At 41.2% G+C, this 12,574-nt stretch overlaps 1 protein-coding gene across 3 annotated transcripts in view; it reads right to left on the bottom strand.

Annotated features, from left to right (window-relative positions):
* Positions 1–12,574, bottom strand: part of hmcn1 (hemicentin 1) — an 83,646-nt gene that overhangs the window by 22,839 nt on the left and 48,233 nt on the right. For all 3 annotated transcript variants that reach the window (XM_007550912.2, XM_016670847.1, XM_016670846.1), the window contains exons 45-70: positions 12,055–12,336; positions 11,768–11,935; positions 10,872–10,985; positions 10,655–10,741; positions 10,367–10,558; positions 9,250–9,423; positions 9,056–9,169; positions 8,831–8,976; positions 8,590–8,740; positions 8,259–8,456; positions 8,064–8,177; positions 7,445–7,632; positions 7,049–7,145; positions 6,742–6,903; positions 6,518–6,631; positions 6,226–6,428; positions 5,621–5,702; positions 5,399–5,530; positions 5,061–5,210; positions 4,752–4,911; positions 3,850–3,974; positions 3,598–3,772; positions 2,927–3,024; positions 2,563–2,841; positions 2,283–2,479; positions 2,099–2,180 (exon numbers count right to left, since the gene is read on the bottom strand). In XM_007550912.2, the coding sequence (XP_007550974.1) occupies positions 2,099–2,180; positions 2,283–2,479; positions 2,563–2,841; positions 2,927–3,024; positions 3,598–3,772; positions 3,850–3,974; positions 4,752–4,911; positions 5,061–5,210; positions 5,399–5,530; positions 5,621–5,702; positions 6,226–6,428; positions 6,518–6,631; positions 6,742–6,903; positions 7,049–7,145; positions 7,445–7,632; positions 8,064–8,177; positions 8,259–8,456; positions 8,590–8,740; positions 8,831–8,976; positions 9,056–9,169; positions 9,250–9,423; positions 10,367–10,558; positions 10,655–10,741; positions 10,872–10,985; positions 11,768–11,935; positions 12,055–12,336 (3,984 nt within the window). The remainder of the gene's footprint in view (positions 1–2,098; positions 2,181–2,282; positions 2,480–2,562; positions 2,842–2,926; positions 3,025–3,597; positions 3,773–3,849; positions 3,975–4,751; positions 4,912–5,060; positions 5,211–5,398; positions 5,531–5,620; positions 5,703–6,225; positions 6,429–6,517; positions 6,632–6,741; positions 6,904–7,048; positions 7,146–7,444; positions 7,633–8,063; positions 8,178–8,258; positions 8,457–8,589; positions 8,741–8,830; positions 8,977–9,055; positions 9,170–9,249; positions 9,424–10,366; positions 10,559–10,654; positions 10,742–10,871; positions 10,986–11,767; positions 11,936–12,054; positions 12,337–12,574) is intronic.

The following is a 12,574-nucleotide window of genomic DNA, read 5'->3' as shown; positions in this document are numbered from 1 at the left end:
TCCCCCGAGGTCCCAGAGACGCAGGGTTCGGAGCAGAGGTCGAGCGGGGTCCCGGTTACAAAAGCCTGGGGTCCGGCAGCGCCTGGAGCGGCCCGCTTCCGGAGAAGCGGGTCGCCATAAGTCGTCATGGGGCGGTGCTGCCCTATGTCTGCGAGTGTGACCGGGCCCTAAAAAGTCTGTGGGAGTTCAGTTCCGGGGCGGGTGGCGTCGGGGTAGGTGGGGGAGGGTCCCTGGAATAAAAGGGGAGTGCTTTTGCCATCCGGAACCCTTTGGTTGAGGAGCTATAGGCGAGCCAAAAGAGACCCTACAGGGGTGCTGCCGGATGTCTGCGAGTGTCCTACGGACACACGGAAGCACGAGGTGCTGCTGCCGAATGGCTGCCTTACCAGGGGCACGAGCCATAAGGAGACGTCCAGGGTTCCCACCAAATGTCTGAGCCTCTTCCCGGGTTCGGTGCCCCGTCCCGGGGGCGTGTTCCAGCCATTTGCTGGAACGGTCCAGCCATTTGGTGGAACGGGTTTTGTGCCATTTTAAAATCCCCAGTCATAAGTAGACGTCCAGGGTTCCCACCGAATGTCTGAGCCTCTGCCCGGGTCCGGGTGCCCCGATCCCGGGTACGGGACTTCCGCGAGACCCCCTGGCTGCGGAGGACCGAGGTGGAATCTGGACGAGATGAGATTTTTCACAATCTAGGGTTAAGGGGGTTAGGGTTGAGCTCCCTGGAGGTCCCAGAGCCATGGGGTTTTTTGACCAGGGTAAGGCGGGGTCCCGGTAACAGAACCCCGGGTACGGAACCTCCTTGAGCAGTCCCGGTTCCGTACAACCGGACCCCGACATACGGAATCATGGGGTGGTGCTCCCAAATAGCTGCCTTGCCAGGGGCACAAGACATAAGGAGACTTCCACGGGTCCCACCGAATGTCTGAGCCCCTGCCCAGGTTCGGTGCCCCGTCCCGGGGGCAGGGTCCAGCCATTTGCTGGAACGGTCTAGCCATTCGGTGGAACGGGACTTTAGTTTTTCAACAAAGTGCCCGGCCATAAGGAGACGTCCAGGGGTTCCACCGAATGTCTAAGCTCATGCCCGGGTCTGGGTGTCCAAATCCCAGGCAGGTTCCAGACATTTGCTGGAACGGTCCGGGTCGGGCTCTTTCGGGCGGCCCGGGTTCCGCGGTCCGACCAGGTCCGGTTAGGCCGGTATGATTTTTCAAAGTGGGCCCAAAATGCTCCCGGATGGCTATTTTTTTGGTTAGGGGAAGTGTGGGTTTTGATGTCTTCAATGTTTTTAATGCTTTTATCTTTAGTTTTTATGTTTTTGATGTTTTTAATGTTTTTATCTTTACTTTTCGTCTAGTTATTAACTTCTTTTTATTTCGCTTTCACACTGTCTATGTAAAGCCGCCCCGGAAAATGTCCCAGGTCAACGAATCTATATCTAGGGGTGTGAGAATCCTTGTTAAATGACGTTTAAATAAAGTCCTACAGGGTTTAGAGTCCCAGTTGACGGCGTTTCAACTAAAAACCTAGAGGTTGGAGTCCTTGTCAAACGGTGTTTTTGACTAAAGTCCCAGAGGATTTGAGTCCCAGTTAAACAACATTTAACTGAAGTTCTAAAAGGGGTTTTAATGTTTTTATCTTTTTTAATCTTTTTCAAAATGTCTTTCTCACTGTTTATTCAATGTCACATGCTGTTTTTATTTTAATTATGTGAAACACTTTGAAATGCCTTGCTGCTGAAATGTGCTATACAAATACAATTTGATTGATTGATTGATTGATTGATTGATTGATTGATTGATTGATTGATTGATTGATACTGGCAGCGCCGTCCAGAACTGTGGTCAATGGAGTTCTGATCGGTAATTATGAAATATTACTGAGGAATCAATATTTTGTTTTTATTTTTTAAAAAATAATTTCTTTCTGATGATATGCAGAAAGCATATTTTTAGTATACTGCCTGTATGCTTTGGATAAACATGTGTTTCTGTCTACTGTCACATTCACCACTATCCTCTCAATGTTTGGATTTTTTCTTAAAATTGTAAAGTTTTTTTGTTGTTTTGAAGATTCAAAGCAACACAGCAGGTAAAATACTCACCATGCACTCGAACCAGGAAATCTTTGTCATCATCTCCTGCTGGACTGTTTGCTAAGCAGCTGTATCTGCCTGTGTCCTCCAACTGTGGAGGAAAAAGTTAATTTTTTAACATTTTTACAATAATACAACATATGCTGTGACAAAAAGAGGTAGGATTTCACAGTTTAAATCTGGGGAGACCCACCTGTGCTGCGGTAACACGGAGTATCTCTCCCCCATGGAGAAGATGCAGGTTTTCTGTCTGTGGGAGTGGGCGTTCGTCCTTCAGCCAGGTCAAAGTGGGTGTTGGGATACCGGTGGCCTCACAGAGTAACTCCAGGACATTATTCACCACTACAGAAACCTCTTCTGGTTGATCAGAGCTCCTGATGCGCGGAGGATCTGAAAAAGTAAGCAAAATAAAACTAAAACAAAAGCTGAAAAGAAAAAATAGAAGGTAGAGAATAAAGTTTGCTTTCACTTACCCAGAACGTTTAGGTTAAAATGGCGGCTTGCTTGACCAGCATTGTTATTAGCCACGCAGCTGTAGCGTCCTGTGTCATTAACTTGGGCCTGGCTGAACCGTAAGGTTGTGTTAAAGCCCAGGAGACTGATTCTGCGGTCAGCCGTTAACGTTTCTCCATCTCTGAGCCAGGAAATGGTAGGAGTTGGACTCCCATCAGCAACACAGAGCAATGATGCCAAATTTCCTCTGATGACAGTCACATCTTCTGTGGTTCCTGCTCCTTCCAGACCAGGAGGAACTGACGGTGAGAATTTAAAAGCTCATTACCGGCCGGTTCTTCATTTCACCTTGAGAAACCTAAACGTATGAACAAATACACTTACCGTGAACCTGTAGGTTGTACTGTCTGTTGTCCACTCCTGCTCTGTTAGATGCCACACATGTATAGCTTCCACCATCAGACACTTGGATTCGGTTTATCCTGGTACACAAAGGGACAAAATGTTCCATCATGAACACTTTCATATCTACAAATGACTACACTGTAGTTCAAATGTTTGAACAGTAAATACATCCACAACCCTTGAACTTGTTTGTGTTCGATACATTAGAAAATCTTTGAGTATTGTATGTCTATTTTTTTGTCAAAGAACAACAGAATGGAACATACAGGACAAAGGCAACCACCTGCCTTCAAAATTTATCTAAATAGATAGCATCTGTGTGTAATTTAAAGCTGCAGTATGTAATTTTATAAAAATTGTTTTTTTTTTTACATATTTATTAAAGCTGTCACTATGTTGTGACAGTCTGTGAAAAAACAAAAATCTAGCTTCTCTGGTTCCTTGTGCCAAAATGTGAAAAAAATTCAAGTGGGAACTTTTACAAGGCATTGGAAACCTATTATTTAATGATTACAGCTTTTACAAAAACACATTCTAAGATAACGGCTCTTTTTACAAATATATTAAACACAATATTTCAGACAACATCTTAGGCAAAAATCCCCAGAAAACTAATAAGCCTTCTTTATGTTCCCTGACCACTGACCCACCGGAGAACTTGTCCGGCAGAGAGAAGTCGTATGTTGGAGGAGACTGGGAGAGGCAGCCCGTTCCTCAACCAGTTCAGTTGCGGCCGAGGTGACCCAGTAGCAACGCATTCGATACTGACAGAACTGTCCAGAACAGCGGTCTGATCCTCACTGCTGCCGAGAATGGATGGAGGAACTGAAAGAAGACAAATTTGAGGTCAAGCAATAGATCACATATACACTTTTAAGTTTACAATAAGGAATTAAACCCACCATATACATGTAAATTAAATATTCTGTCCTCTTCTCCAGCAGCATTAGAGGCCACACAAGTGTACTTTCCACTGACAGCAGGGTCCGCTTGGGTCACGGTTAGAGTATCACCATGTGGACTGACCCTAGAGGAAAAGACAGAGATGTTTTACATTTTTAACACATTAAAAGCAGAGAAACCAGTGACTGTGGCTCTGTGGGAAGAGTAGTCGTCTTGTGATCGGAAGGGTGCAGGTTTGATGCCAGCTTCCTCCTGCCACATGTCGATGTGCCCTTGGGCAAGGCACTTAACCCCAAATTGCCTATCGATCTGGGTATTGGTGTATAAATGTGAGTGCAAATGGGTGAATGTGACTCTAGTGTAAAGTGCTTTGAGTGGTCCATATGATTGGAAAAAGTGTTTTATAAGTTTAGTCCATTTACCATTTAAGTATTGTTGCCAGACAAGATTTGCAAAACTTATAACTTCAATGCAAAATAATAAAAAAAAAATTCCAGTTTGCATTTTGCATATATCCCATGCTATGGTTAAATTCAGAGCATTCAGAATTTCACAACAGGTTTTTATTTTTAAGAAAGAAAAACCCAAACCCCTAAAAACTACACTAAATACTTATTTTGATGATTGTTTTTAATAATTATGGTAATTTAGGTCTGGATGACCTGTCCCACTCAAGGAGTGGTTTGACAAGAGGTTATTTGCCACAAAGTTAAATCTGTGGGAGGACAAAGCAGCAAATTTATTTCCTCAAAGCTACACATCTTCCTACATCAAGTGCAGTAAGCCATGCTGTGAATTACTGTAATCTGTCTGCAGCATAAGGGTGCAAAAGTTCAGACAGGTAGGCTAATGACATACTACCAAGGCTATTCAAACACCTGGGGGTTGTACATTTAAGTACCTGAGACCTTTGAGTTCTGTGCTGTTGATGGCTTCTCCATCTTTCAACCACTGGATTGTCGGAGTCGGAATTCCCTGAGCTTCACAGACCAGCTCAATGCTCTCATTCACAAGGACTCCCATCTCCCTGGGCATTTCTGATCCAGAGATACTGGGTGGGACTAAGAAGAAATTATTAGGTTAAGTGCAAAACAGCTGACAGATATTAAATATTTGCTGTGATAACAAAAACTATTTAATTTATTCTTTTAAGCTATTCTACTAAGGGATTCAAATCAGCCCAAGGTTCATAGTAATGATGTTTATGTACCTTGCATAGTGAGGTGGTAACTCTTGTGTGCTTTGCCCTCAACATTAGAGGCCACACATGTAAAGGTCCCACTGTCAGAAAGCTGCAGCCGTGCTATCTGTAGTTTGCTGCCTCCTGAGAAGATGTTCATCTCCAGAGACTCAGAGTTCTCTAAAGGAAATATAAAGTTTCCATAACTGTGATTACGCACATAATTAGACTGATTGTTTTAGGTCTGTTAGGATTACAACAGTTATCTATATTTACTAACTTTCAGTCAAAAAGTTTACATGTTTAGTGTTACTGATTATTAACCTGTATGACTTAAGTCGTACATTGTCTGGATATAATCACAGTACCTATAGTGTGTCCATTTTTCAGCCACGTGAGACTGGGTGGAGGGATTCCATTAGCATCACAAGTGAAAGCAACTGGGTTGCTGATGGTTTCCACAACATTCTCCTCTGCTGGGCCGTCGATACTGGGAGGAACTGAAGAGTTAGAACTATTTGTTATTGTGCCGCGAATGAAAAAGCACTTTCAAACACCTGCTTTAGCTGTTTTTGAAATCTATACTCTACCATGAATATTTAAGTTGAAGTTCTTGTTCACTTGGCCAGCAACATTTGAGGCCATGCAGACATACTGGCCTGTATCAGACACCTGCAGAAAATAAACTGTTGCATAAAAACTTTGCATATTTTTGCAAATACAAATGATCCCTGCACATATAAGAGGCATTAGACAGTGTCTTGCAAAAGTATTAATGCCCTTTGAACTTTCAGATTTAAGAATGTCTATTCATAAACATTATCCATTCAATCTGAATTAACTTGAGCTACCTTGCACAGAAATTTAAGTCTCTATATGTGCAAACCATACTCACAAAGGACTTAAACCTCTAATTATGCAAAAGGTAATTCTACAAAGTATGAACCCCATGTTTATTTGTGAGACATTTTAAGGTCCATGTATCCTTTCCCTTCCACATCAGTTATGTGCTACTTTGTGTTGGTTTATCACATAAGACCCAATGAAATACAACAAAGCTTAAGGCTGCAATGTAGCAAAATGTGGGACATTTCAAGGGGTGTGCATACTTCTGCAAGAGACTGTTTTTAAGTAGTAGGTATTTACTATGATTCCATAATTAATAGAAAATAGAAGCCAACATTGTTTGTGTCACCTCAGAGCGTTTGATCTGAAGCATTTGTCCCCCTGGCAGAATATGTATGTTTGTTGTTTCTGTCACCACTCTGCCATTCCTGTACCAGGTGATAATGGGAGGAGGGACTGCGTTGGACTCGCACTCCAAAGTTACAGATTTCCCAACAAGAACATTAACCTCCACAGGCACGTCTCCACTGTTGCCTCGGATACTTGGAGGTACTGGTGAGGCAAGGAAAATTAAAAATTGTTCAGTATGAAATAAACCCAAAAACCGAGAAGAATCTGTAGAAAAGAAATGATGGGCTTACCATAAACAGTGAGATAGATGTGTTTGTGAGCCTGTCCTGCTGCATTTATGGCCACACAGCTGTACTTTCCACCATCAGACACTTTAGCTTTAAGGATCTGTAAAGTACGACCACCTGAAGAGATGAAAGGACACAGACATGTTCAGAACCTTATGTCATATTCTGTTGCAAGAACATAAATACTGTACTTCTCTTTTATTCGTGACTGATAATAATTTCAGTACCTGGCATGATGAGGGCATTACTTTTAGGCTGTATGGGTCCCCTGTCATTTAGCCAGCTCAGGGTGGGAGGAGGGAAGCCGCTAGCTTCACAGGTGAGGGACACAAAGTTGTTCACCACCACCGTCACATTCTCTGGACTCACACCAACAATTGTGGGAGGCACTGCAAAAAAAAAAAAAAAGAAACATGCAGTAATCCAAGTCATTGTAAAAGCATAAAAATTTCAGTCAAGTCATAGTCTTCATATTAAAATTACATCCAATTCACAAAGCTAAAAGGCAAATCAGAACAGCCTCTAATAGCTTACCATGAACGTTCAGGTTAAAGTGTTTCTCTGCACTTCCAGCTACATTTTCAGCCACACACACATACTGTCCTGTTTCAGAAACTTGAGCATTTGACACCTGAGGGAGACAAAAACTGCTTAAACATCAAGATTAATGCAACAGTATCAATGTTAAACAAAAAACTATTGTGCTTAAACAAAACTATAAAAACATGAAAAAGATGGTGACTCTCAGGTCTGAAATCATTTTTAATGCAGTGTGTTTGTGGAAAAAAAAATTGTGACATTGCAGAATAAATTTCTGGAATACTCAAATTGTCAAGCCGGGATTAAAATTTTTATTGCATGATGAAATCGTAGCTGAACAAGCGACTGTAGGGTGTTTGCTTATATATTTATGCATTTCCTGGTCGTTACCTTTAATGCTCGTCCATTAGACAGAATACTGCGTGGTCCGCCTGAATTCATCACCTGACCATCTTTAAACCAGGTGATCTTGGGCGTTGGGGTTCCATCCACGTGACAGTCCAGTTGGGCAGTTTTGTTGACCAGGACAATGACTTCTTCAGGCACATCATTGTCTGATCCTCTTATGCTTGGAGGTACTAATGCAGTAAAGACACAAAAAAGCTTGAAATTGTAGAAAGATTGTGCACAAATCCTTATACAACCTTTGCAAAAAGGTGTTCTAAAACCTTAACATAATTCGTTGTAATGGAGACTCTGTTCTTCTTTGGTTGATATCTCCAACAGAGAGCTTTGGGAGTTTTTAGTGATGCTGATTGGCTGCACAACCATAAGTAAAGTGGAAAACTTTAGAAGTTAGCTTCTAAAGCTAACTTCTATGGCATATCTGGCGTATTTGGTGCTTGAACTATTAAACTAGGTAGTTATAAGAGTTTTTAAAGGGGATCTGACTTACGCAGTTATAAGACTTGTCACCAAATTAATTATATGACACAAAAGTCTTTAGAAAACTATGCAAAATCCATGAAAATTAGTCACTTCTGGATCTGTACCAAAAATAAACCCTCACCCAGCACTTTGACGTTATACTGGATGGAGTCTTCTCCTGCTTCATTGATGGCCACACAGGTGTACCTGCCAGAATCTTCAAGCTGCGCCCTGGGAATCTGTAACACCCTCCCACCTGAGAACCAGACAGCATGGGCTGTTACATGTAAGCTTTGCTTTCTTGTTTCCTTATTTTATTATTGCTAACTTGACTCACCGGGTAGGATCAAAACTTTATCATTAGAGGTAAGGAGCTTCCCGTCTTTGTACCAGGTGAGGGTTGGAGGGGGTACAGCATTTGTCTCACAGTACAGAGAGACTGGATTGTTAAGTATGACATCACGAGGATCCCCTCCAAAACCTGGGATTGATGAAGTATCCCTGACTCCACCAGGCCTATTGAAATGTGGAGGTACTGCAATAAATGAAAAAGAAGAAAGAAAATAAATTCAAACCCCAGTTTGTTCATTTCTTTGATGACACAGATTTTATCCCTGGAGGAGTACATTTCCATAAAATTAACCCGAGCACCAGTCCAACCAGTTCACCTTGTATATTTACATCAAAGTCCTTCTCGTCCTCTCCTGCTAGATTAGTGGCGACGCAGGTGTAGCGGCCAGTGTCTGACACTTGGGCATGTTTGATCTGAACAATGCGACCGTTGCCTATGATGGACACATGGTCATCTGCCATCAGGGCCTAAAGAAATGATAAAATTGTTTGACTGAATTTTGCTTTGAGAGAAAAAAAAGTCTTTCAGATGCAAATGGTAGTATTGTGGATTCCTACCTGTCCATCTTTATACCACTGCAGTGCTGGAGAAGGAAAGGCCTGAGCGACACATTCCAGGGTCAATGTGCTGTTAATTTTGATCTTTACCTCTTTAGCGGCAAGTCCTTCTCCGGGGATATCATTCTTATTAATCTGAGGAGGAACTTCAGTGAAAAAAGAACATATTGATCAACATATTGATCATATTTATGTTATTACAATGTTGTTATGCAGGGAACTCACCATAAACTTTGACCTCATAGTGCTTCAGAGTCTCTCCCGCCTCATTTGTGGCTACACAAGTGTACCTGCCAGCATCCTCCTTCTTGGCATTAAGAATCTGCAGCGTCCGTCCGCCTGTTAAAGAGAGGTTAAACAAAAATCACATCAATCAAAAGTCAAGTTGCATTCTGCTTTTCACACTTGTAACCTCAAACCTGGGAGAACTCGAACGCTGCGAGTCGATTCAAATGGATTGCCGTCTTTGAGCCAGGTGATCAGAGCAGGAGGGTAGGACTGGACTTCACAGACCAGGGAGGTGGGGCTGCTCAGGGTCACTGTAACCTCCTCCGCAGAAATGTCAGGACCCGAACCAGCAATGGTGGGAGAAACTGTGGCAAAAAAGCAGGGCCAAATTCGCAGACAATCAGGTTAGGAAGAGATTAAAAAGGAGTACATTTGTTGGCACCGCTGGTAAAGATGTGTGAAAAGTTTTAAATTAATCTCCTAATGCAAAAGATTCAATTTTGAAAACATTTATTCAGAGACCAAAACAGTTTTTAAGACAATCACTTGTGGAATAATTACTGGTATTCAAGAAGTTATGAATGATTAAACCACTAACTAATGTTATCATAACATTTATAGTATTAAAAGGTTACTATTACATATTATTGACTTTTTTAACTTTAAATCATGTTATAAACTTATTCCCTCATCAAAAACATTGTTGGCTAACAACTAAAGTTAACACAGTGACTCGAATGTGCTATGAAACTATGTGACTGAAAAATACATAATATTGCCCCTTTAATTAATGGGGCAATAATAATAATGGGGCAATATAAGGCATATTTGTTAAAAAAGAAAAATAAATCACAAATCACACTGTTTATTTGGAATATAAACTGAATGTGAATCAGATTTAATAAAAAAGAGTCCAGGTTAAGTTTTTGAGGATCATGTCTGGTCAAGTTTCAGATTATTTACTCCAAATTCAGGTAGAAATAAACTTTTTGTCATAAAACGGAGGATAACTAGGGAACCTATTATCCAAGATCCAGGAAGTTTTTAAACTTTGTGAGAAACTGTTTACAACTGAGTGAAGCATCATATTTATATTCCCCAAAGAAACAGAAAGTTGGGGAATTGTAATAACAGCAACACTAGAAATACAGATCAGCATAGAAAAAGTTTGACATAAATCATTTTTACATGTTTTGACCAGAGGTGCCAACCGACGTGTCTGCTTCTATATGCATGTGTTCATCAAAATGTACTTAGCTCAGCAGGATAAATGTTTCAGACATGAATTAAGATAAAGTGCCTTCATACCCAGAACATTGAGGTTGAAATGCCGTCTGCGTTCTCCTGCGCTGTTTGATGCCACACAACTGTATCTTCCAGTGTCTGCAACATGGGCTTCAAAGATCTGGAGGAAACGGCCATATGACGCGATCTGCTGTCGTCTGTCAGGCACCAACAGCTGCCCGTCCTTCAGCCATTTAATCTCTGGTGGAGGGTTACCTGGCAATAAATTTAAACAATTGCACAGCTGTAAAGTTAAGAATCTTTTTTTTTTTTTTTAAATGTGGCTTACATTACAAAGAATGTGTAATTTACCTGATGCTTCACAGGTTAGAGTGACATTTTGGGATTCTTTTACTTTAGTATCCACGACCGTTCCCTCCTTCACAATACTTGGAGGAACTGCCAATGAAACATCCAACGTTTTCATAATTTTGCTTGAAATTAAACTAAATAATTATTATAATGCAAATAGGTTATGGTTGTAATGCGACTTTCATCTGAAAAGCCTCAAGAAATTCACTTTCTTCACCTAGAATATCAAGGTCAAAGTTCTTCCTCTCTTCTCCAGCGCTGTTGGCGACAACGCAAGTGTACCTCCCAGCATCCTCCACTGCGGTGTGCAACAGACGGAGACTACGCCCCCCTACAGGTTAAACAGATCGTATTAAAATCTGACTCTTTGCCACCATAAACAGACACCATGCAGGAATACCTGCACATAAAATTGATTCTGTCTGAAGTGCATTCTTGTGCTCTGGAGATAATAACCAGTTAACACTGAGAATTTGGCCTCAGATGTTAAAACATTTAAATTCCAATTTAATGAGATTCAAGCCTGACACAAGGTCATGAGAAACTGCTGCAAAAAATAAGCAAATTATCTAGCAAGTTACTGAAATAACTTGCTCCCTCACAAATTAAGAGTTATATTTTTAACTTGCTTGTATTATGTTATATAATTCTAACTTTGTTTAGTGAGAAACTGCCGAAACCTGTTTCCAAGTCATCAATCTATCTGAAATGATCTACAGAAACCAATTTCCAAATTATTACAATTATGCTTTTAGTCCTCCGAATCGTATGCTGTATGGTGTAGAGTAAGAACACTTTTGACATTTCTCCAAAAATATTGGAAGGAATTTTCTGAAGTTTTTGATTTTCAACACTATTTTTCAGCCATATGACTTTATTACCATCTACAGCTCATACTTTCTGTTAACTGTAACAGTGTGAATCTCCAATGTCTTTTGCTTTAAGGAACTGGACCAAACAAAACAGACAGACAAAAGGAATGGTCTGGTCAACAGGACTTTTAATGACAAAAAGGATGGAGAAATTAGGAATGGCTGAAGAAATACAAACAACTGTAGAGCTACTTTGATATTAAGATGAGAGAAACCCATGCACAGTAAAACTCAAACTCACCGGAGATGATGCGCACCAAGCTAGTTGCCTTGACTGGCCTTCCATCCTTCAGCCAGGAGATGGAAGGCAGAGGGATACCAGAAGCCTCACAGTTCAGAGAAGCTGGGTTCTTCACCACAACACTGACGTTTTCTGGAAACTGCACCTGACCGGTTATAACAGGTGGGACTGAACATGATGAGAAAATGGTGGAAAATGATCAACAAGGTAATTATTTAATCAAACTGAAAACTGAACATGTCAATGTAAAAATCAAAACAAACAAAAAAATTATCCCAGAATCGTACCATGCACACTGACGTCATGCTTAATGTCTGCCTGTCCTGCCACATTAACAGCAATGCAGGTGTAGCGTCCCGTGTCTGACACCTTGGCGTCTTTAATCTGTAACACTCTGCCCTCGTTTAGGACCTGTGCACCATGCTGGTCCTCTATGGGCCGCCCGTCCTTAAGCCAAGTGACTGTGGGCTGTGGGACGCCCTCTGCAGCGCAAAGTAACGTCGCACCGCCTCCTTTTGTCACTGTCACATCGTTAGAGTCGTCTTCACTACGTCCGATTGAAGGACGAACTGCAACAGGACAAGATAGTTGACAATGTGAGAGAAACTGCTGATTTCACATTACTTTGAAATGCATATGCCACACTTTTTTCTGAATTAAATGATGCAACATTTCATGCAAAAGAAGCTCAAGTACTGAGACACAACAACCAAAAACAATAAATAAATATTGCGTTTGAAAGAACATTATCATCATAATGGAAAATATCGGGCTCATTTTAATTAATCCTGTGATTAATTATTGTGA

Source organism: Poecilia formosa, unplaced genomic scaffold (genome assembly GCF_000485575.1).
Source record: "Poecilia formosa unplaced genomic scaffold, Poecilia_formosa-5.1.2 Scaffold38, whole genome shotgun sequence".
Taxonomy (NCBI): domain Eukaryota; kingdom Metazoa; phylum Chordata; class Actinopteri; order Cyprinodontiformes; family Poeciliidae; genus Poecilia; species Poecilia formosa.
The sequence above is the reverse complement of the archived record's forward strand: the minus strand, read 5'-3'. Positions and strand labels throughout refer to the sequence as shown.